Source organism: Dromiciops gliroides, chromosome 3 (genome assembly GCF_019393635.1).
Source record: "Dromiciops gliroides isolate mDroGli1 chromosome 3, mDroGli1.pri, whole genome shotgun sequence".
Classification (NCBI taxonomy): domain Eukaryota; kingdom Metazoa; phylum Chordata; class Mammalia; order Microbiotheria; family Microbiotheriidae; genus Dromiciops; species Dromiciops gliroides.
Genome location: NC_057863.1, coordinates 651,802,409 through 651,825,895, shown reverse-complemented (window position 1 = coordinate 651,825,895; position 23,487 = coordinate 651,802,409). Strand labels below are relative to the sequence as shown.

The 23,487-nt window shown below is 47.0% G+C and overlaps 2 protein-coding genes across 2 annotated transcripts; both read right to left on the bottom strand.

Annotated features, from left to right (window-relative positions):
* Positions 1 to 1,522: 1,522 nt before the first annotated feature.
* On the bottom strand, positions 1,523 to 10,250 carry KLK13 (kallikrein related peptidase 13). The gene is made up of 5 exons (XM_043995881.1): positions 10,208 to 10,250; positions 8,943 to 9,132; positions 8,460 to 8,728; positions 5,775 to 5,911; positions 1,523 to 1,702 (listed from the first exon to the last, which is right to left on the bottom strand). Exons 1-5 carry the CDS (start codon positions 10,248 to 10,250, stop codon positions 1,523 to 1,525), a joined length of 819 nt encoding a protein of 272 aa, XP_043851816.1.
* Positions 10,251 to 16,675: 6,425 nt separating this feature from the next.
* LOC122749490 (kallikrein-14-like) lies at positions 16,676 to 19,012 on the bottom strand. The gene is made up of 5 exons (XM_043995883.1): positions 18,938 to 19,012; positions 17,889 to 18,051; positions 17,404 to 17,657; positions 17,119 to 17,258; positions 16,676 to 16,837 (listed from the first exon to the last, which is right to left on the bottom strand). Exons 1-5 carry the CDS (start codon positions 18,978 to 18,980, stop codon positions 16,676 to 16,678), a joined length of 762 nt encoding a protein of 253 aa, XP_043851818.1. The 5' UTR covers positions 18,981 to 19,012.
* Positions 19,013 to 23,487: the final 4,475 nt, after the last annotated feature.

Sequence of the window (23,487 nt, the reverse complement as noted above, 5' to 3'; positions counted from 1 at the left end):
CCTGTTCCAAGGGCCCTTCCAGCTCTGACATTCCCTGTTCTCAGGGCCCTTCCAGATCTGATGTCCTCTGTCCCACAGGATCCTCCAGATCTCCCATCACATCCTAATGCCTCATCCAGTTCTGACATCCTGTGTTCTCTGCTCTGACAGTTCTTCTTGCTCTGACATTCCACATTCCTGTCGTTCTATGCACCCAGTGTTGTTAATGTGTTATTCGATCAGTAATGACTTGGAATCTTGGGAGTAATAATTTGAAGACCACACTCACTAGTCTGGGACTACAACCTTATTAGCCTGAGGAATACAACCTTGCCAGAGACATTGACTATAGATACTGAACACTCAGGGACTATGGGATAAGGGAGAACACCCCCCCCCTTTCCTTATGCACATGTTAATCATGCTCCAGACTCTGTAAAAATCCACTACTGTGCTCCAAGTAGCTCCATCTCCTTTCCCTGGCATTCAAGTCCCTCAACAATTCAATGGCACTGTTCCCCAAAACCTTTGTATACAAAGTCTTGTACCATATCCTTTCTTCACATGCATACCCTTCAAAATGGAATGAGGATTGAATTTAGAATCTGAAGACCTGGATTCAAATTCTGCCTCCACCACTTACTAGTAACCTTCATGACCTTGAGCAAGTCCCTCAACATCCCTGCTCCTCAGTTTCCTAACCTGTAAAATGAGGGGAGGTTGCACCAAATGACCTCTGAAGATCTTTCTAACCCTGGAGCCCTAGACTGCATCAGGACTAGTCAGTTCTCTGCCCCCTTCATTCAAATTCCTGCCTCCAAACCTCTCCCCAGGCTGTTGCCCATGCCTGGACTGTCCTTCCTTTCTAACTCCCTGCTCGATTCCCACCCACCTCGGCAGGAAGCTTCCTTTGCCATTCCTGGTCTAGAACAATCTTTCTGTTGGTGGAACCAAGTCCCTTCCTTTTTCTTCCTCTATGATAATAATGAAGAAGAGCAATAGCATCTCTTTGGTGTTTTATAGTTTGTAAAGCACTCAGCCAATCAGTGTTGGAGGCAGATTTCAGACTCTCACATGATGAATGGATTCGACTTCTCTGGGCTTATGTCTTGTTCCCCCTCTTTCTTCCTCCCCCATAAATCTTGAGCTCCACAAGGGCAGGGGTGGGGGTGAGGGGGTCATCTCTTGTCTAAGTTTTGTCTCTGCTCCACCTCTGGGCACAGGCCTATTGCACATTTACTGATGTAAGTGGAAAATCTCAGGGGTTTGGAATGTCCAGATCAGAGACAGTGAGATTTGAGGGGCCTGGAATGTCAAGAATAGAAAGGAAAGATTCCATCTTGAGGATCCAGAACCTCATGGATGGACACGGTAATGAATCCAGAATGTCAGCATTTTTGAAGGGCCTGGATCAGATCCAGAACAATCCAGAATCTTATCTCTGAGGGGCTCAGGATGCTAGAGTATCACAGAACTGCTAGGGAAAGGCAGGTAAAGCCTATGGGAGGAATGAAGTGGCTTGGGTGATCTCGGGATTTTGACTTTATTTTACGCCCTTCTTCTTCCGGGGATCCCAGGCCTGGATTGTATTCCGGATCCAGTCCACATAACGGGAGACACGAGTATAGACACCTGGCCGGTTAGGCTGGCCACATGGGAAGTCCCCCCAGGAGATCACACCCTGTAGAGTCCCATTGCAGACCAGTGGGCCCCCTGAGTCACCCTGGGAAGAGAGGAAGACACAAACTCAGTGACAAAAAGATATCTAGTCCAGGGAAAAAGACAGAGAAAAATATACACAGAAGGGGGTAAAAGAAAGGTAGAGCAAATTCAAATGAGGTATCTTGAATCGGGGCAGCTAAGGGATGCAGTGAATAGAGTGCTGAGCCTGGAGTCAGGAAGATACATCTTCATAAGTTTAAATTCAGCCTCAGATATTTACTAGCTATGTGACCCTGGGCAAGTCACTTAACCCTGTTTGCCTCAGTTTCCTCATCTGTAAAATGAGCTGAAGAAGGAAATGGCAAACCACTCCAGTATCTTTGCCAAGAAAACCCCAAACGGGGTCACAAAGAGTCAGACATGACTGGGAAACAACTGAACAACAAAATCTTGAATCAAGGAAATTCTGGCAGAGATAGAAAATGGAAGAAGAGGTACAGAGACAGTAGAAGAAACAAACAGAGAGAAATACATGCAGAGTGAGGTTGACAGAGACAAAGGCAAGAGAAAAGTAGAGAAAGATTGGGTGTGTGTATTGGGGGGGGGGGTTCAGGCAGAGACCTACAATGGAGAGAGCTAGAGTGGTCACAGAACCTCGATCATGCCATCAGTCACCATGCTGTCTGACAAGCCTTTCTTCTTTCCTATGCTTCATCCCATATGCCTTCTCTCAATTTCCTTGTTCCCCTAGTATCTATAAAGAAACCACCCTTGCTGTGTCAACATAGAGTCAACACCTACATATTGTGTTTGGTGCTCCCATCATTACTTCAACACTGTCCCAATCACTCTAGAGTGGTAGATGAAGAAATCTAGGCTGACATGGGCCCCTTCTGGTGGAATACCATCAGCAGGAAGGCCACTGCTCTGTGCCCTGTACCCTGGCCATCAGTTCTTTTTTTGTTTGTTTGTTTTTGTTTTTGTTTTTGTTTTTGCAGGGCAATGAGGGTTAAGTGACTTGCCCAGGGTCACACTGCTAGTTAAGTGTGAAGTGTCTGAGGCTGGATTTGAACTCAGGTCCTCCTGAATCCAAGGCCAGTGCTTTATCCACTGCGCCACCTAGCTGCCCCCATGGCCATCAGTTCTTACAGGGAAGATGGTGGGTAGGTCTACTCATGGGAGGCATTCTTTGGTACAAGGAGATGTTGGAGGAGCCCCTTTGGAAGAATGATCCCACACCAAGATGGCCCCTCCTAGTGCCAAAGGCCCCAAACTACAGCCTTGGGAAGGTCGGGGTGGGGGTCAGGAAGGTCATGAAACTTGGACAAAGTGATCAAGCCAGATGAAAGAAGATATGAATGTGAGTTAAAGGAAAGGTCTCTGTTTTGGACTCAGAAGATCAGGGCTTGAATTTTGGCTCTGTTCCTTACTTCCTGCATGACCTCGTGCCAATCGCTTCAACCTTTGGGCCTAAGTTTCTCAAACTATGAGGTTCAAAAAGATGTTTCCTAAGGTATCTCTTGACTCTCAATCTGAAGGTCACCAGGGCCCCATAATTTCACTACCATAGAACCTTCTTATTGTAAGCTCCCTGAGGGCAGGGACTGTCTTTTGCCTCTTTTTTTATCCCCAGCACTTAGTACAGTGTCTGGTGATTGATCCTTTTGGAACACTCACTTTTGAAGTCACAGGATGAAATGTATTTTGGGAACAGAGGAAATGCGGGGATTTGTTTTTGTTTGACTCGGCATAATTGTTACAAAGGCTTTTATTTTTCTCTTCCTTCCTTCCTTCCTTCCTTCCTTCCTTCCTTCCTTCCTTCCTTCCTTCCTTCCTTCCTTCCTTCCTTCCTTCCTTCCTTTCTTCCTTCCTTTCTTTCTTTCTTTCTTTCTTTCTTTCTTTCTTTCTTTCTTTCTTTCTTTCTTTCTTTCTTTCTTTCTCTCTTTCTCTCTTTCTCTCTTTCTCTCTTTCTCTCTTTCTCTCTTTCTTTCTCTCTTTCTCTCTTTCTCTCTTTCTCTCTTTCTCTCTTTCTTTCTTTCTCTCTCTCTTTCTTTCTTTCTTTCTTTCTTTCTTTCTTTCTTTCTTTCTTTCTTTCTTTCTTTCTTTCTTTCTTTCTTTCTTTCTTTTTTCCCCAAGGAATTGGGTGGGAAGTAAAGTTGGGGATAAGGATAGGGTAACAAAAATTAAAAACAAGAAAAAAAACCCAAAACAATTATTTCTGTCTTTGGCCCATCGAGGGATGGGCATCATAGGAACATCTCTTCAGAGCTGGAAGGGACTCTCAGTCCACTGGGTCCATTCCCTTCATTTCTTTCAGATGAAGAAACTGAAGCACCCAGAGGTTAAGTAATTTAGCCAGCATTACATGCCTACTCTCTGAAGAGGAATTTGTTAGTTCCTAGTTCTTCTCAACACTGAGTCTAGTTCCTTATCTATTATGTTACTGACCCAAGGGGACAAGTTGTGTGCTGGTGCTGGTGCTGGTGCTGATGGAAGAGAGAAAAGCACCAGAGAAAGGACTATATTATACAGGGGCTATTCCCGGGGACTCTAGGATCAGGGCTATAGAAGGAATGGGAGGTGAGCACCATGGAAGAGCTAATATTTGGACCTGTGCCCCTTTCATACTTTGCACAGCAGATGCTTTCCTCTCTCTCAGTCTCTTCCCTTCCTGTCTTTCTCTGGCTCTGTCTCTCTCCCTCCTTCCCTGTCTCCCTTCCTCTCTCTCTTTCTCTCCCCCATTCTTTCTCCCTCCCTAGTTCCTTCCTTGTCTTTCTTTCTCTCTCATCTGGCTGTTTTTCTTCCTCCTTCCCTCTCTTTATCCATCTCTGTCCCTCTGTGTATCCTTCTATCTCTCTTCTTTCAATGTCTCTCATCTTAATTTCGGGATATCTCTGACTCTCTCTTCTCTGTCCCCACCTCTATTCCGTCCCTTTCTTTGTCTATGTCTCACTCTCCACTCAAATGTTGAAATGAAGTAAACCTTTGAGAGCTCTAGCAATCCCAATGTGTTTAAATGATGGCTTTTTATCTGTACCTTTCTCTCATTCCTTTCTTTTTTTCTCTTTGCTTGATCTCTGTGGCTCTGCCAATTGTGCCTCTCATTTCTTTTTGTGTCTCTCTACATCTCTTCTACCTCTGTCTCTGAACATCTATTTCTCTGCCCACCTCTCAGGAATGGGGTCCATCTGTGTTTCATTCCAGGTCTTTGTCTCATTCTGTTTTCACATTTTTATGTCCCTCCACATGCCTTCTATTTCTACCTCCCTGCCACTTTCATGTTGTCTCTTTTCTCTCTGCCCTTCCAGCTTGTTCTCTACCCCTCCACTGTCTTCTTGCCCTTCTCCTATTCTCTTTCTGTCTCTGTTTTCTTTCTCTGTGTCTTTCTGTCTTTCTCAAAAAATTATATCGGGGCCAGCTAGGTGGCACAGTGGATAAAGCACCGGCCCTGGATTCAGGAGTACCTGAGTTCAAATCTGGCCTTAGACACTTGACACTTATGAGCTGTGTGACCCTGGGCAAGTCACTTAACCCCCATTGCCCCGCAAAACAAAACAAAACAAAAAATTATATCAATTTTTCTGCAATTCTCAGTCTTTGCCTCAATACATTTTGCCTCTTTTCCCTGATGTCTGTCTATATCCAAATGGATGTTTCCTTGTCTCTGTCTCTCTCCTGTCTCTTTCTGTCTTTCTATCTTGCCATCTTCTCTGGCTCTGTGACTGTTTCTGTCTTTCCATGTCTAGCTTTATGTAAAGTTTTATGTTTGCCTGCATATCACTCTGTCTTTCTTCTGTATCTACTTTGCCATTTCCCTTTCTCTATTTTTCATCCGTCTCTTCTATCTCTCTTCAAATATCTGTGTCCATCCCCCTTCTCTCTCTTCGACGTGAGATAGGGAAGGAGCTCTTCTACTCACCACCAGTATGATCTGGAACAGGGGATAGGCATTTAACATAGCAAAGTTTCAATTCCTTCAACTGTACTATAGGATGGTTGCATAAAATCTTTTTTAAAGTCGGTTTCATCTCTAATAGTTTATGTTCTATGAGAAGCCCAGTTCATGAACTCCCCAGGTCTTTATGCCATCCCTCTGTGACTCTGTGCCTGCTTTTCCCATGACTCCATCTCACCTCACAAGAGTCTTTCCCTCCTTCTTCAGATCCAGCACACAGCATGTTGGGAGTAATCTTCCCTGGGTAGTTCCAGTGACATTCCTCATCTGAGCGCAGTTGAATTTCAGCACACTGTAGGGTTTTGGGGTAACTCACTGTAGGGAGATAAGAAGGGTGAGAGCTATATCTCCTGACCTGACATAAGGTAGAAAGCTGGGGAGAGAGAAGAGAAAAGTCTTGATGGAAGACATTAGGAGACATGATGAAATGGGGAGGGGGAAAGGATAAGGGATAGGTAGGGAGAGGATGGGAAGATAAGAGGGGGCAGGAGGTGGAAGAAGGTAGGACAAGTAAGGGAAATGGGTAGATGTAAGAAGATACGGGGAGAAAATAAAGGTGAGGCAGATGGAAAGAAATAGGAAAAGGAAGGAACTGAGAAGAGATGGAGAGGAAGGGGGGATAAGAAAATGGTAGAAAACAGGAAATGAGGAAATGTGAGGAAATAGGGAAAAGGTAGTGATATGGAGAAGATGTAGAAATATGGGGAGGCATAGAGAGTTAGTTGAAAGAGTGATAGAAGTTAACATTTGAAAGAGATCATCTAGTTTAACTTGTACCCAGGCAAGAATTTTCTCTACAACCTACCCAACAAATTGGCCACCAGTCTTTGGTTACAGACTTCCCTGGAAGAGAAACCCACTATCTCTTTTTTTTTTCTTTTTCTTTTCCCCCCTCTGTCTCTTAAGGTTGTCCACTACACTTCTGGATAGCTCTCATTATTGAGACATTTTCCTTATATCAAGTCTAAAGCACATTTTTGCAGCTTCTACCCATTGCATTTAATTCTGTTGTCTGAGGCCAAATAGGATAAGAGGAAGCCTTCTTCAGGCAGGCCAACTTTCAGATCCTTGAAGAAAACTATCATGGGAGAGATAGAAAAGATATGAGGGGGAAATGAAACATTTTTAGATACTTCAGCGACATAGGAGATGGAAAGATAGGGAGATAAAGGAAGATGAGGATAGATGGAAGAGAGAGGGAAGTGAAAGAGATGAAAGATAAAACATTGTCATACATTGTAGACACATGGGAGATAAAAAAGATAGGGAGATAGAGAGATGGGAAGAGATAGGGGGAGATAGAGGTTATGTGGAAGATGGAAAAATAAGAAATTGGAGATCATGAGGGAGATGAAGGGAAATGGAGGACAAAGGGAGATGGGAGAGAAGGAATTTGATGAGGAAAGATGGGATATGGAGAGAATTTGAGAGAGATGGTGAAGGAAGGGAAAGAAAAGTTTAGAGATATGGTAAAGGTGAAATGGATAGGGAAATTAAGGGAAGGAAGAATACTAGGGGAAAGTAGAAAGAAATAGGAAAATAAAATAAGATATAGGCAGACATGATGAGAAATAAAAAGAGACAGAAAAAAGATGAGAGAAAATGGGAGAGATGGGCAGAAATTAGGGAAAGAAGTAAAGATGGAGAGAGATGTGGAAATCAGGGATAGATATGAGGAGACAGAAAGATATTAGGTATATATGTGGAAAGGTGAGAGAGATGGCAAGATGGAGGAAATGGGAAAGTGAAGTGTTTAAGAGAATTGGCCTAGATGGAAATATGGGGCATATAGTGAGAGTATGGAGAAATATGGGGAAACATAGAAGCTAGGGAGATATTAGGAAGAAATGCGGAAGAAAGGCAAATATACAGGGAGAAGGGGTGTTGGAAAGATGGGAAGAATGAAGATTTGAGGAAGCTAGGGGGAGATGGAAGAGGCAGGGGAAAATAAACAGGATTTGGGGAGACACAAAGAGATAAGAAGGGAGATGGTGGAGATGAAAATAAAGGGAGAATGATGAAGTTGATGGACAGAAATTGGGGAGAAATGGAGATGAGAGATATTGAGTATTTAAAAAGAGCTGGGGGCAGCTAGGTGGCACAGTGGATAGAGCACCAGCCCTGGAGTCAGGAGGACCTGAGTTCAAATCTGGCCTCAGACACTTAACACTGACTAGCTGTGTGACCCTGGGCAAGTCACTTAACCCCAATTGCCTCACACACAAAAAGGAAAAAAAAAATTAAATTAAAATAAATTAAAATAAAATAAAAAGAGCTGACCAAAATTTTTCTAGAAGGAGTGATAGGGGATATGGGGATGAAGAAAAATGGGGAGGAGGTGGGAAGATTGAGGGAAGTGAGATGCAGATAGGGAGAAATGGAAAGTGTGAAGATATGGACAAGATGGAGAGAGGTTTGTTTTTGTTTTGTTTTTTTGCAGGGCAATGAGGGTCAAGTGACTTGCCCAGGGTCACACTGCTAGCAAGTGTCAAGTGTCTGAGGCTGGATTTTAACTCAGGTCCTCCTGAATCCAAGGCCAGTGCTTTATCCATTGCGCCACCTAGCTGCCCCGAGAGAGGTTTGGAGAACTGAGGGAGGATGGAAAGAGATGGGCTGGGAAGGTGAAGAAAAACTTCCCCAGAGAAGTTTAGGAGGAATGAAGAATAAAGGAAGAGACAGAGGGAGGTTGAGACATAGGAGTAGTGGTGAAAAGAGACACGTGACTGGAGAGGGAAGAATAAAGGGATATCATTCTATAGTAGATTTAATCCCTGTCCCTTGCCCCACATTTTGATGCCTTTAACCCTTTCTGAGCCAGGTTGATGAGATGCCTTCTCTAGTCAGCCATAGGAGGAAAGCATACCCCGAGGGCTTGTGGTAGTGCCCCATCCTGACACTATACAGCTGGTGCCAGGAGGCAGGCAGTCCTTGGAGGGCAAGGGGAGGACCCGGATATGGTCATTCAGCTGGGCTGGCTTCTGAAGGTACAGGAGCATAATGTCATTGTCATGGTTGTGGTGGGTTGGGCTGCTCCGGTAGAGTGGGTGGGGGATAGAGTGGAAGACCCTTCGGACTTGCTCCCCTGCCTCCCTGCAACCCAGGGCGTGTTTCCCCAGGAACACCGTGTACTGGCTGTAGACAATAGGGAGGTAATTAATGAGGCAAGCCCAAACCAATTCTTTATCCCCATCTCCATGTCCACCCCATCCTGATCCCCAGCCCATTCCTTCTTCCTATCCCTTCCTCTTTGTCATTCCCAACCCTATCTTTATCCCTATACTATTCCCATCCTCATCCCCATCATTATCCTTAAACCCATTGTCAGTCCCAACCACATGACACATACCCCTTCCTGCAATGAGCTGCAGTCAGCACCCAGCTGGAATGGATGAGGATGCCACCACAGAGCAGCCGTCCATTCACAAGTAGAGCTACCTGCCAGGGCTGGGAATGGGGGGAGCATTCCTTGACTCCAGGCAGGGCACTCTGGCTGCCATTAGAGCTGTTGATTATCTTGGGGAAATCCTGAGAAATGGCTGGGAAGCAAGGGAGATGGCAGTCAGGCAGGGATAGATCAAATGTAGAAGGGGCAATAGAGAAAGATAGGAGAGATCTAGGAGCCATAGATCCCCTGGATAAAGTCTTGTTTGGAAGAGGTGGTTCATAAAACGATCATCAGTAGGGTGAGAAGAGGGACCTTGGGGTCTGGGGAGAATTAATGGCATCTTGCATACAGTAGGTGATTAATAAATTATTTAATTATACAGCTTAAGGGTGGCAGGGCAGGAGAGATTTGGGGGTTGAGAGAAGGAATGGAAGGTTAGAAAGGGCAAGTCTGGGGGCAGCTAGGTGGCGCAGTGGATAGAGCACTGGCCCTGGATTCAGGAGGACCTGAGTTCAAATCCAGCCTCAGACACTTGACACTTACTAGCTGTGTGACCCTGGGCAAGTCACTTAACCCCAACTGCCTCAACAACAACAAAAAAAAAAAGGAAAAAAAGAAAGGGAAAGTCTGGAATTCAATGATCTATTGTAAAGGCGTCAGAGGAGGAAAGTCTGAATGAAATCTGAGTTTTAGGGGAAGGTGTCAGGAAGGGAGGAAAAACCTGGTAATGAAAAGAAGGTGGTTTAGATAAGCAGAGTAGAGTGCTCAGGATACCGGGGACCCTCAAGGATCTGAGGATCTGATCGGAGAAGGAGGGTCCAGGAGTTACAAGGCTTTAGCCTAGGAAACCAAAGAGTTTGGAAAGGAAGGAGTTTAGAGAGTGAGGGGGAGCCTTGAGGTATTAAGGGGGAATTTGACAAGGTGGCAGGAAGACAGCTGAGCTGAGGGTTGAGAGGGGCCCCTGGGTGCTGGGGCAGAGTAAGAGATGGGGCAGGAACTAGGAGGTCAGAAGAAGGGCACATGCAGAACCTGGAGCCAGGTAGGGTGATGATAAACCAGGTCACAGAGAGAGTTAGTGCACCTTCAGGCAGCGCCCTCCCCCCTCCCCTCTCCAGCAGCTGTCGGGCAACAGAGGGGAAATGGGGTCAGAGGTCCTAATTCCCACACCCCCTCTCAGGCCTAGCCCCATGGGCCCCGAATTGACCTCGCCCCCGCCGCATTCTTACCGTGTGACAAGCCCAGGACCAGGGCCAGAGGCAGCAGCCACATGGCGCCGAGAGGCAGAAGCTGGGCCAGGGTGGTGCTGTTGGAACTGGAGGCACAGGCAGAAGCTCAGCAGCCGGCCCCTCCTCTTGGAGTACTAGAGTGGAAAGCCACCTCAGAGCCCCCGATCCACCCCCATCCACCCATCTCCTTAAAGATCATCCCTCCAAAACACTCCTTTCCCTCCCCAGCTCCCCGGACCGTGTGCCTTGGCTGGTCTCAGAGCGCAGCATCCAATCCATTTTCCCCTTATCCCTCCCCAGGCCAGGCTGAGTCACTTTTTCAACCGCCCCTCACCTTTCTCTCTCTTCTCTCTCCACTTTGCCTTCTCCTCATTTGTTTCCTCTCCCCTATTTGCCACCTCTTCTTCCTCAGGCACTCTTCACTTCCTATTCCTCCAACGTCTTCTGCTTCTTCCTCTCCTTTCCACTCTTCTTCTCTTCCCCTAGATTCTGCTTTCTCATCTTCTCTCCTCTCTCCTCACCCCTTTTATTGGTCTCTTGTTACTGTTCTCTTCTCTCTGCCTTTCTCCCCTTTCTCTCTTCTATCTTTGCCTCTTTCCTCTCTCCCCTCTACTCTCCTTGTCTTTCCTCGACTTCCTCTTCTTTCTTCTCTCCCCTCTCCAACACTCTCTTCTCTGCTTCCCAAGGCCCCTCACAGCCCGCAATACCTTTGAGACCCCTCGCCCTCCTTGTAGCTCCAGTCTCCTTTGAGGGCCACCTTGTTCTGAAGCTTTTAACCCATGACTTCCCTCCCCCATGAGCTTGCAACTTCTTCCTTATCCCTGTCCTCCCCCTCCACCCCCTCGCTAATCCTCATATTGACAGCCCCATCTAAGGCCCCCAGGCTGGGCTGGGCACCCCAGGGGGTGGAGTTTCCCAGACTTGCTGGGATCCAGTTCTGAGCCCTGCCCTCAGCCTGAGGGCCCCTTGGGCTGGATGAACCCCAGGATACTCTTATAGGGAGGAGGGGAGGATTTTGAGGATGGGGAACCCACTACATATTCTCACCTCCTTCCACATCCACATTCCTAACCCCATATCCCTATCCCCATTCCCATTACAAATACTAACCCATCTGGGGCAACTAGGTGGCACAGTGGATAAAGTGCCGGTCCTGGATTCAGGAGGACCTGAGTTCAAATCCGACCTCAGACACTTAACACTTACTAGCTGTATGATCCTGGGCAAGTCACTTAACCCTCATCACCCTGCCAAAACAAAAGAAAACAGCCAAATACCAGTGCATCCTCAGATCCTGTTTCAATTTCCAACTCCATCCTCATTCCCATCTCCTTTCCTAATTCCAAATCCAGCCCCATCTTCTTTACTATCTCAATTCCAACTCAATACCAGTTCCATGACTAGCCCATCACCCAACCTCAGCCTCATTCCTCCCTAATTCCGATTCACATCCCTCCCCACAAGACCCAAAGGAATCCAGATCTCATGTGGATCTCAACCCTATCCCTAAATTCAGTTTCATACCCATCACTGACCCTAGCTACAATATCAAATCCAATCCAATATTGAATCCAAACAGAACCTAATCCAACCTTCAATTTATCCTAATTCTAACCTTTTCTCCAACCCCAACAAAGCCAACAACACAACACCACACTCCATTGTCACCCTATCTCTGTCCCACCCCTGGTGCTGACTCTAACCTGAGCCCTGACCTCAGCCCTACCTAACCCCAACCCTGCCCCATCCACCCCCACAATTGAACTCCAAACTCCACCCAGCCCCTTTCCCCAGAGCCACCCACTCTTCGGTAAAACCACCACCTCTTCCTTCTTCCCCTTACCCTACCCTTTCCGGCTTCCTCCTCCTCCCTTCCCATGCCCTCCATCACCTCTCTTCTGCCCTCCCCCCCATCCCGTATCAGCCGCTTTTCTCCATGTCTGTTGACAACTGAATCTTTCTCATCCTCAAGGACATTTTTGGTATTCCCCAGTGTCTGCTAAAGGGGGTGAGGAAAGCTAGGAGAGCCTGCCAAGCTTAATCTTTTAAAAACTTGACTGGGCATAGTTTATGAAGTCAGGAATAGGAATGAGATCTTTGGGAATGAGTTTAAGGGAGAGGCAGTGGATAAAGCACCGGCCCTGGATTCAGGAAGACCTGAGTTCAAATCCAGCCTCAGACACTTGACACTTACTAGTTGTGTGACTTAACCCTTATTGCCCCACCAAAAAAAAAAAAAAAAAAGAGGGTATCATCTTCAAATGGGAATGAGATAGGCCTGGAAAAGGCTTTGGGGTTAGTGGTAATGAAGATGAGACTTTGAATGGAGCTGAAGTCAAGAAAGTTGTGGAAAGGATTTCTGTTCAGGGATGAGTTGGATTAGATGCCCTCTCAGGAACCTTTCAGCTTTGGACCCTAGGATATATCTGAAGATGTTGCACCAGAGTTTGTCTGGGTCATACACGAACCTGTCGCCCCCCCTAGTGGGCAGATGCTGTGGCCGGATACACTTCAAGTCCATTTACCCACTTTATAGGAGGGACTCTGCGCAGGGGGAAGTATAATGATAGAACTAGCCTGGGAATCAGTAAGACTTGAGTTCAAATCCTGCCTCTGACATAGACTGCTAAGCCGTGGGTAAGTCATTTAATTCTCACCACTTTTGGCAATTGTAGAGAAAGTAGTCCCTAGACCAATTAAGTCACATTTGAAAGGCTCAATGGTATGTAGCAGTGTTCAGTCTAGGATGGGGTGGGTATGAGACTAAGGATCAGGGCAACTGAAAATCAGGGTAAAAAGGGTCAGTAGGAGGGATTTAAGGTATGGAGCATGTCATTCCCTGGAGCAGAAAATCCAGTGTCTCCCTATTGTCCTGAGATAAAAATAAAGACTCTCCAGTCTGTCATCCAATCTGGCTCCAACTTATCACCCATATTTGTCAGCACAGTGTTCACTATGCATCAGGCACTGTGCTAAGTGCTAGAGATACAAGTACAGGTTACAAGGTACGGCACCTGCCCTCAAGAAGCTTACATTCCAACGAGGGAGGACAACACATAAAACAGGACCTCAGAAGAAGTGTCAGAGGTACCTCTGCAGGACCTGGTAGCTAAGTCCAAAGAATGAAGAACGGCTACTCTGGGGTCCTTCCCCAAAGGGGAGGTTCCAGGAAGAACTCACCAATGGAGAGAAGCTCTGCACTCTGCTCTTTACTCAGCCACTAATCAAATTAGACATCCCCACTACCCATTTTCATCTTATCCCCAGCTGCTGGTGCTTTCTTCTCTCCCCCTCAATTATCTTGTATTGGAGCCTGGAGTCAGGAAGATCTTAATTCAAATCCAGCATCAGACACTTCCTAGCTGTTGTTCATCCTTCGTTATTGAAGAGGACCAATGACATCACCAGGGTGATGTCTTGACTTGCTCTTGAGTCGTATAAGTGAGGCAGAGCTGCACAAAGTTATCACCTGTGTGATCTTGGCTAAGTTACTTGGAAACATCACTGTTGACCTCAGTTTCCTCAACTATAAAATGCAGGTGACAGCACCTATCTCCCAGGGCTGTTGTAAGGAATAAATGAGATATTTGTAAAGCGTTTAGCACAATGTGCGTGTGTCTGTGTGTGTTTTTCATTCCATCTCCCCAGTTAGGCTCCTTAAGGTCAGGAGCTATTTTACTATTGATCTGATGACTCCAGTACTCAGCACAATGCCTGACCCATAGGAGGCACCTGATTGATGGGAAGGCATTACTCTTGTTGACATCTTCTGTCAAAGTGCCAGTGCAGGCACCACTGTCTTCCATTCTCTTGCACACTCCCACCGTCCCCATCATTGAGAGCAGGGACATTTTGGAAAATGAGGTATGCTTAAGTGAGTTTCTCAAGGTCGAACAGTTAGTAAATGTCTGGGGCTGCATTTAAACCCAAATCTTTCTCCAGACCCAGGGCTCTAACCAGTGAACCACTTAGTGGCCTTACATCCTTAGTGTTTGCTGAGTGGAAGGGAGAGATCTGAAGAATGATTACTCATCCGGGCACAATGCTTGATGCTGGCACAAGAGAAATAATCCCAGCTAAGGACCTTCCATTCTATGAGAGTGCGATGGAAACAATGGAACTGAGATGGAGATAGAAAAGAGAAATCACAGGCAAACAAAGATCAAGACTGACCCCACCCTGGGACCCTGCCAACTCCTTGGTGCAGGCTCTTGCCTCATGCCTGGACTTCTGCAATAACTGCTGGGAGAGTCTCTCCCCAACCCCAGAGCTGCCTTAGTTCAGCCAAAGTGATTTCTCTAAGGCCCAGGACCAACGTGTCACACCCTACTCAATAAACCTCCAGGAGCAAATAAAGCAACCTTTGGCACTCTGCCCCATGGACTGGATCTGGCCACATGAGCTTCCTAACTATCTCCAGGCATTTTCCCTGGCTGTCCCTCAAACCTGGAAAGCTCTCCAAGGTAACTCTGCCTGATTCCCCTCAAAGCAAGTGCCTCATCTGTCAGGTACCTCTAATGTAGTTCCTTCTCTGGGCGCTAGATGGCACAATGTATTGATCACTGGTACTGGAAACAGGAAGACTCATGGTCATTAGTCCAGACAATTAATAGTTGTGTGACCCTGGCTGAGTCCCTTAACCCTGTTTGCCTCATTCCTTATCTGTAAAATGGGCCAGAAAAGGAAATGGCAAAATTCTCCAAGGAAACCTCCTCTGGGGTCAGAGGCTGAAACCACCTAACAACACCTCCCTCCCCACCCCAGCCCCGCGCACACACACAAATTTCTTTAAAATACAGTTTAAAAAAAGACTGTTTTCAAATTACTTGGCAGTCTCAGAGCTTTAGTATGTTGTCAGACACCTAAGTGCTTAATAAAGACAGGGCTCCTGTCAAAGAATGAGAAAGCCACCATTGAAACTAAATTGGAATCAAGACTCAGTAAGCAAGATAGTGAGCTGAAAGACCAAGAGGGTGAGGAGAGGAAGAGCCCAGAAGCTGTGAGCCAGACCTGGCCCTTCCTACTGGGGCTCTCGTAGGGTTAATGACGCCTCTTTAATTTCCTTGCTAATTAGGGGCCCATTGTCTGGGCCTGAACTGGAAGGGCTTGTCAGTAGGGGGTGTTGGTGTCTCTGCCCACTCCCAGTCCCTGGGGCCCAGAAGAAATTGGGAGAGACAGACACTGGAAGAGAGCTTAAGTTTCTAAGTTGGAAGGGGCTTTATTAGAGAAGCGTCTATAGTTTTTCCTTAAGGTGCCCAGGAAGCTAAGACCACAGACGGGAATTGGACTCCGGCCCATTCCCAGAGTGCTGCAGTGTCTGCACGGAGGCTGAGACAAACAGCAAAGTTCAGAAAGCACAGAAACCCCAAAGACAAGAAGAGTCTGAAACAAAGAGGCAGAGACAAAGAACAGAGGAAGAGAGAAAGAAGCAGTCTGGGGAGGGGTGGAGTCTTGTCCCCACCAGCTGCTTCAGCATGAACTCAACCAAATACCAATGCATCCTGGGTTATGTGACAGTGGGTCAGTGGGACAATGACATGGGGTGTGTGGGGATGTAGGGACAGTGAGAAAACCTTGGTGATCCGGCAAAGGCACCGAGAGGATCTATAAAGATATGGGGCCAAGGCCACGGGAGGATGGAGATGATGGGGGAGGCAGTGAAATGCAGGAGATGTGGGGAGCCGTGACTGTTGGGAGCATTTGGGAAGAAACACAGGGAATGGGGGGGGGGCGCATCCTCCCTGCAAGGTGAGGTCAGACCTCCTTTTATTTCTGCTCTTCCACGACCTACCCCAGAGGGCTCCAGTCTACCTCCAGCCGGCTTCCTTCCCCCTCCCACTGGCCAGCCATTCTTCCGTACCCTCCCCCCTCACTCACACAGGACACGTCACACAAAGAAAATACCAGCACATCCCAGTCCCAAAGGAAGCCCCACAGATTTTATTCATCTCAGACTGTTGGTGGTGGTGGAGGGGGGTGACAAAGAGGGACCAGCTCAGTTACTCTGGATACCTGAGCAAGGCAGTGGGTTCATGAAAGGGGCTAGGGGACCTGGGAGGCTGGGGAGAGATCTGGCTCTGTGACATCCTAGCTATGTGACATTAGAGGAGGTCACTTCAACCCTCAGTTTCCCCATTTGTAAAAATCAGAGTACAGGTCTTTCAAAAGGTCCTTTCTGGACCCGCTATTTCAGGCCTTTCTACCTCTAACTCTTTTTGAATCCATTTCTACGCACCCAAATCCAGACTAGAGATGGGGCTAGGAAACCTGGGTCCTCCAGAGGCCCATGGCTGGGAAATTAGGAGTCTCAGAGTCCCATCCTTGGGAGAAGGGATGGTCAATGATCAACTGGGTAGATGTAGATCCAATGCATCACAGGCCTGGGTTCCTTTGTAGTCTCAGCCCCCTGACAGGCTGGACTGGCCAATCTTCCTGGGGGAGGCAGGAAGGGGGGGGCGCCGTAGCTTGTTAGTACTTCTTCTGCTTCTGCATTTCTTTTAGAATCCAGGTCCGATAGAGGCACAGGTTGGTGTAGACTCCAGGATATCTGGCCAGGCCACAGTGTTCCATGCCCCAAGACACAATGCCCTGCAGGGTCCCATTGCACACCAAGGGGCCTCCAGAGTCACCCTACAGAGAGCAGGGCAGAAGGGCACGGGGACATGAGAAATATAGATAGACAAAGAGAAGAGACAGAAGTTTCAGAGACTGGAGACATCAGGAATAACTTTTCCATGCCAGTCTCTCCACCACCTCTCCCTGCCTGTGACTGGGTCTGTCTCCAGTGGACTTCTGGACCAAGCAGGGACAGCTTCAGTCCAAGCTCCCATCTGACATCCTGAGGGATGGGACTCCATGCACCCACCCCCCAGCCAGCCCCTTTCTAGGCTTTCCCAGGGCCCGGGGCTCACCCGACAGGCGTCCTTTCCACCTCTCTCAGTCCCTGCACACATCGCGCCTGGGGTGATTCCATATCGGCGGTAAGCTTTTTTGCATTTTGCCATGGACAGGATACTGACTTCCACACACTGGAGGGTGCTGGGATATTTGACTATAGCCAGAGAGGGAAAGGGAAGCCAGATCAGCCCTAGGAACTGAGGTGGGAACCCAGTCATGAGTCCCAGCATCACCCCTCCTCAACCACCCGGTTATTATAGGATACCCCCCTGCCCCAGCTTTGACCCAGATGCCCCTACCGAAAGGACTGGAGACGGTACCCCAGCCGGACACTTGGCAGGTTGTCCCAGGAGTGGCACAGGCTTCTGCCAGCTGAATGGGCCGGACTTGAGGGGTCAGATTCACCGGATTCTCAAGGTAGAGCAGCATGAGGTCATTTTTCAGATTTCTGGAGCTGTACTTGGGATGGGTGACCCGGCGCTTCACCCTGATTGATTGCTGGAAGGGTTCCTCCTGATAGATATTGTGCTTCCCCAAAACCACTCGAAGGTTCCTTGGTTGGAAGGGGAGTCTGCTCAGACTGACTTCAATTTGCCCCCCCCCCAACCCTTCACACCCATGCTATGGATATAACCTGAACCCTTTCTTCCTGGTCTCTCCCCACCACTTCCCCCAATTCATAGAGAACCCAGTAGAGTGGGCTGAGTCTAGTGTGGACACTTGGTCGGACATGAGGCTGGCTGCTAGTCTAGCAGTGGGGGTTTGGACGGGGAGGGTGACTCACCAGTGGTTACAATGAGCTGCTGTGAGGGCCCACTGATCAGACACCAAGACACCCCCACAGTGGAAATTCTTCGAGACAAACAGTGCGGCCTGCCAAGGTTGGGAGTGGGGAACACAGGTCTGCCCACCAATGATCTTTTCCTCAGTCCTCTCGGGGATGTAGGCTGGGGGTGAAGAATGTGCAGGGCAATCCTCTCAAATTCTGGAGCCCAGAATCAATCCCTTCTCTTTCTGCTCCACTTGTACACACATGTACCTTACATGTAACTTACCTCCCATCAACTAAGGTTGGTGACTAAAGGGAGCTTCAGGAGGGGTTTGTAAAAATGAGCTCACTTAAGTCTTGGTAAGAACTCAAAGATAAGAGATGACTATCCCCATGTTAGGGATGACAAAACTGAGGCCCTGCAAGGATTAAGTGACTTGTCCCTGCCCATACAGCCACTAAGGGACTGCATTCCAAGCCAGATCACCTGACTTCCTTGTCTCCTATCTCTCCCCCACCCCATTCTATAGACTCCTATGAACTCTATCTACCCTCCTATCTCCTTGGGGACCCACCATTCCCCTGGCCCCCATGCTAGTCATCTGCGTCCTAAGGCTGCACACACAATCTCTTGGAAGACCCAAACCTCCTTGTAATCTTCGATGGCCTCCACTTGCAAGGATCCCACAACCCCTTCCTCTCCTAGAACAAGCTCCTTTGCCTTCCTGCCCCCCCCATCATCCGCTCACACAGCCCCCTCCATCCAGTTTGTCCACATGAAATCATTCTCTCCCACCACCTTCTTGTCCTATTCATTCCCATATAATCTCTCCACACACTTCAGAGGGTTGTTTAAAAAACGAAACAAAACCTAGTTCGGCAATTGGCACACAGTAGGCACCAACTAGATGCTTATTCCCTTCCAAACCTCGCCCACCCCCTCCCCATGCACACACTCGCCAGATTCTCCTACACCGGCTGTTCTACTCTTCCCAACAAAGACCCCCAACACCCCGTGTTTCCTCTCCCCTCCATTTCTCTCTCCCACCAGTCGATCCTCTTACCAGAGACCCACGGAAGAAGCATCGTTAAGACCAGGGGCAGCATATCTAAAGGGATCTCAGGGTGGGCTGGGTGAGGTCTGAAGAGAAACAGAACCAAAGTGAGCAACGGAAACACACGCTTTGAAATTCAGGTACAGAAATGGGTGGATGGAGACAGACAGTACCAGAGGCAGAGATGGTGCCCGAACAGAAGCCACCGTCTAGGTCCTGGAGGGAGACACAGGACAGAGAGCCAGGTCTCTGCTGGAAAGGGTGTCTGCAAGAAGCACCAGTCCAGAAGGAGGTCCCTTTCTCTGGCCTTTTTTCAAGAAGTCCCTGGTGATTTTAAACTCTAATGGAGGCAGGCCCCGCCCCTGAGGCCAGAGAATGCTTGCAGTGGTCCTGCCCTCCTGTTAGTGAGCTCCTGCCCAGTGGTTCTGGATTCTAATTCAGTCACCAAGAAATGGGAGGGAGTGGCAATCCCAGAATGCTAGAGGAGGAAATGAGGGAGTGGGCTGACAGAAAGAATGAGGTGGGGAGGGGCAGACCATCCCGAGGAGGAAGTGTTTGAGACTGGAAGAGACAGAGATTACTTGCTTTGTCCCTGGAGTTGTCATTGTTGTTCAGTAGTGTCCAACTGATGGAGGAGGTAAAGAAGGGGTTAACGGACAAACCAAAGACCCGAGTTCTAATTTAAATCTGAGATCCAAGAAGGGTTATAACTTACAGACCCCAGTTCTGAAAGGGATTAATGGATGATTTAAGACTTGGGCCATCATCAATATAAATCAGGGCCTCGGTTCTTGTTAATTGTTACCTGGAAATCTGGCTCCTATTTATTATCCCCATTAATCACTACCCACAATAAAAACATAAAGAGACAGGTCACAGAGACCCTAACTGATAAATGTTAATACCCAGAAACCAGACCTAAAAAAGAAAGAGATAAAAAACACAAAGACACTCTGACCTTGGCCAGCTGAGGTATGTTTTTATGAACACACACAGAAAAGGCCAAAGTTGTCCCCAGATTCAATTTATGACACGTAAACCCCCAAAACATCCATCCATGGAAAAAGGTCCCCGCCTCAGGGGTTGGCTTAGGACCCCCAGAAGTCCAAACTAGGATATGAACCCCCATGTACCTGTGAGAAGCAGAACCAAAGATGACCAGATTACAGGACAGACATATGAAGCAATCAAAGGGCTACTAAAGTTTAGATTGGCTAACTAGATATCAGGACAGATAAACCTAAGAAGAAAGGGGAGATAAAGTTTTATAGCAGGAAAGTCAGTTAGGTGTGGCTACTACCTGACTTGAGCAGGGAGACAGAGATAACCCCAGAGGTCCGGACCATCAATTCAGAAAAATTCCACTCTACTCTCAAGAATATGACAACCATCCAAGCTTTCCCCATCCCACCCCATCACACAACACAAGGGAACTTTCCAGTTTTCAAGTAGACACCCCATCTATCCCCTATGAAAACCTTCCCTCGGTTCATAGAGAATGTTTCCAAGCCCTCCTCCCCAGGTGTGAAGTCTTTGACTTCCCACTGGGTCACTTTCCCAAATCCCAAATAAAGATGACTTTCATTCTAATTGGATTGTGTGGGAGAGTGTAATCCTTTTTGAAGAATACCAGAGGGCCCCCACCTCTCACCTCTCACACTTCCCAAATTAAACTGTCTGCTCCTTGAGGTCAAGAATTGTTTTTTGGCCTTTTTTTTGCACCCCATGACATCTAGCACAGTCCTGTGCACCCAACAAGTGCTTAATAAATGTTTGTTGACTAATATGACCTCTGAGATGTTGGGTAAATCCCTGTAGAAAAAAATGAAGACTGATAAGGCACCATGCCAATGAAACCTGAGTTTTCCAAGAAAGTTTTATTTAATCTTATCCTATACCCAGGCCAGTTCTAAATTCCAGATAGGTCCAGATTGGCAGGATCCCCTCCCCCTCCCCCCCAAGCTCTTCAACTAGAATCAAGGAAATAAGGACCATAGGAAAAGAGTAAAAATAATTAAAATAATTAAAAATTAGCATTTGAGAATATGCAACACTCAGGTCCCCTTGGGACCACTCCCCTTAATGATCACAAAGAATGCCTTCTAGAAATTGACATCAATACCTTAAGCTTAAATGCACAAGCAGCCACTTACCCTTAAGTGGGTCCCAGCCCTACTCCCAAAGGTAGATAAAAAAGCCTCTGGTTAAATTGTTACTTCCCTTAACTGTTGTTTCCCTAAGGGAAAAAAAAATCTTTTTTTTGTCCTTTCTCGGCAATCTGGAAAAGACTTTAGGGAAAAAAAAAATTTGACTTGAAAAGAAGTTTTAAATATGCCTCCTCTTCACTTAATCTCCGTGGGCCTCAGTCTCCTCATTTGTAAAATGAGGGGGTTGGAGCAGAGGGTCTCTACAGTCACTTCTAGAGCTAGGCAACTAGGTAAGAGGCAGAGCAAAGGCAGAGTCCTGGGCTTGGAGGAAGATGGGAGTTCAAATCCTGTTTTAGACATTAGCCGTGTTTACCCAGGAGAAATCCCAACCTTCAGCCTCAGCTTCCTTATTTATAAAATGGGGGAATAATATCTGAGTTTCTGTGAGGCCCTGAGGAGATAACATATGTGAAATGCTTTGCAGTTTATCAGTGTTAGCCATTCTCCCTCCCATGAGGTTAAAAAGCTGAGAAAGAAGCAACAGATAAGAGAGAGGAGCTGGTGACAGGAATGGGGCATAGGTGAGGGGAAGAAAGGTGAAGAAGCTTCTGGAGTATGTGGGCAACAATGGTCAATTGGTCAGTTAACCAGCATTAATTAAGGGCTTACTGTCTGCCAGGCATCGTGCTAAGCACTGGTGAAACAGACAAGGGCAAAAACAAAAACAAAAACAAAAACCATGATCCCTGCCCTGTAGCAGTTCACAGTTGAAGGGGAAGCCGATGTGATGATAAGTGTTATAGGGAAATTACCCAGGCCCATGACAGTAAACATGTACAAACAGGAGACAGGGCAGCTAGGTAGTACAGTGGAGAGAGCATTGGCCCTAAAGTTGGGAGGACTTGAATTTAAATCTCACCTTAGACACTTACTAGCTGTGTGACCCTGGGAAAGTCACTTAACCCCAATCGCCAGGACCTAGATACCTGTGGAGGAGAAAGTGAGTAATGTGACCTTGCACTGTCTTCCCTCACTTAAATCCAATTGAGTGCAAGCCATGACATGACCTCCCAATGTCATGGTCCTCTTTGAGGATGAAGGATAAACATATATTGAATTGCTTGTGTTCTTTTTATTTTATTTTATTCATTTTTAATTAATTAATTATTTTTCTTGAGTTCTTAAGGCAGGGTGGGGAGGGAGGGAGGAAGAGAATTTGGAACACAACATTTTAACAATCCATGTAGGGCAGCTGGGTGGTGCAGTGGATAGAGCACTGGCCCTGGAGTCAGGAGTACCTGAGTTCAAATCTGGCCTCAGACACTTAACACTTACTAGCTGTGTGACCCTGGGTAAGTCACTTAACCCCAATTGCCTCACTTAAAAAAACAAAAAAAACAATGCATGTGAAAATTTGTTTATACATGTAAGTTGGGGAAAATTCTAAATAAATAAACAAATAAATAAAAAAGGAACAAAGGACCAACAACAACAGGAGATAGACTATAGAGATAAATGGTGGAGATAGATGATAGGCTGGTAGAAAGATGCAAAATAGATGAGATGAATGAGAGGTAGGTAGATATTAGAGTAGAGAAGGGTTGGATGGGTGGTTGGGAGGGTGGGTAGGTGGGTGGATGGATGGATCCCTATCAGGGTGGAGGGCTTAATTCCCTTGAAGGAAGTTGAGGATCAGACAATCATTGACACATCAGCACCACATTATGTGAGATAAACTATGTGCACTTTATTATCCAGGATAGCTCAGTATTTATAGCCATAAAGAAATCAAATAGAGTCTCTGCTAGAATAATTCTAAGAGAATAAGAGCAGTTTTTCAATCTTTCAGACTTGACCTGGCAGAACTTGTTCCAGGCTTAGGCAGAGCAACGTTTGTACAGCTGAGGCTTCAGACCCCTGGGAGGCCAGCCAAGAATTGTCTCAGGAATTCAGGCCTTGACCACAAAGTTTCCTAGAAGACTTGCTGCCTCAGTGACCATGGCCCAAGCCTGGGGAGGCGGAACTCAATCAGAGGGCCGACAGAGAGCCCTCTGGGTTTGCTACAGATAGATGGGTGTATGAATGGATGGGTGGGTAGGTGGGTATTATGAATGGATGGGTGGGTAGGTGGGTAAATGAATGGATGGGTGGGTAGGTGGGTTCATATATAGATAAACAGGGCAAATTAAAGATAATCTAAGAGAGAAGACACTAAGGTTAAGGAGGACTGTACATTTTAGTAATGTAAGCTACCTCTACTGTAGCAGACATTTGATGTGTTCAGTCATGTCCAACTCTTTGTGACTCCACTTGGTGTTTTCTTGCCAAAGATACTGGAGTGTTTTACCATCTCTTTCTCCAGCTCATTTTATAGAGGAGGAAACTGAGGCAAACAGGGTGAAGTGACTTGCC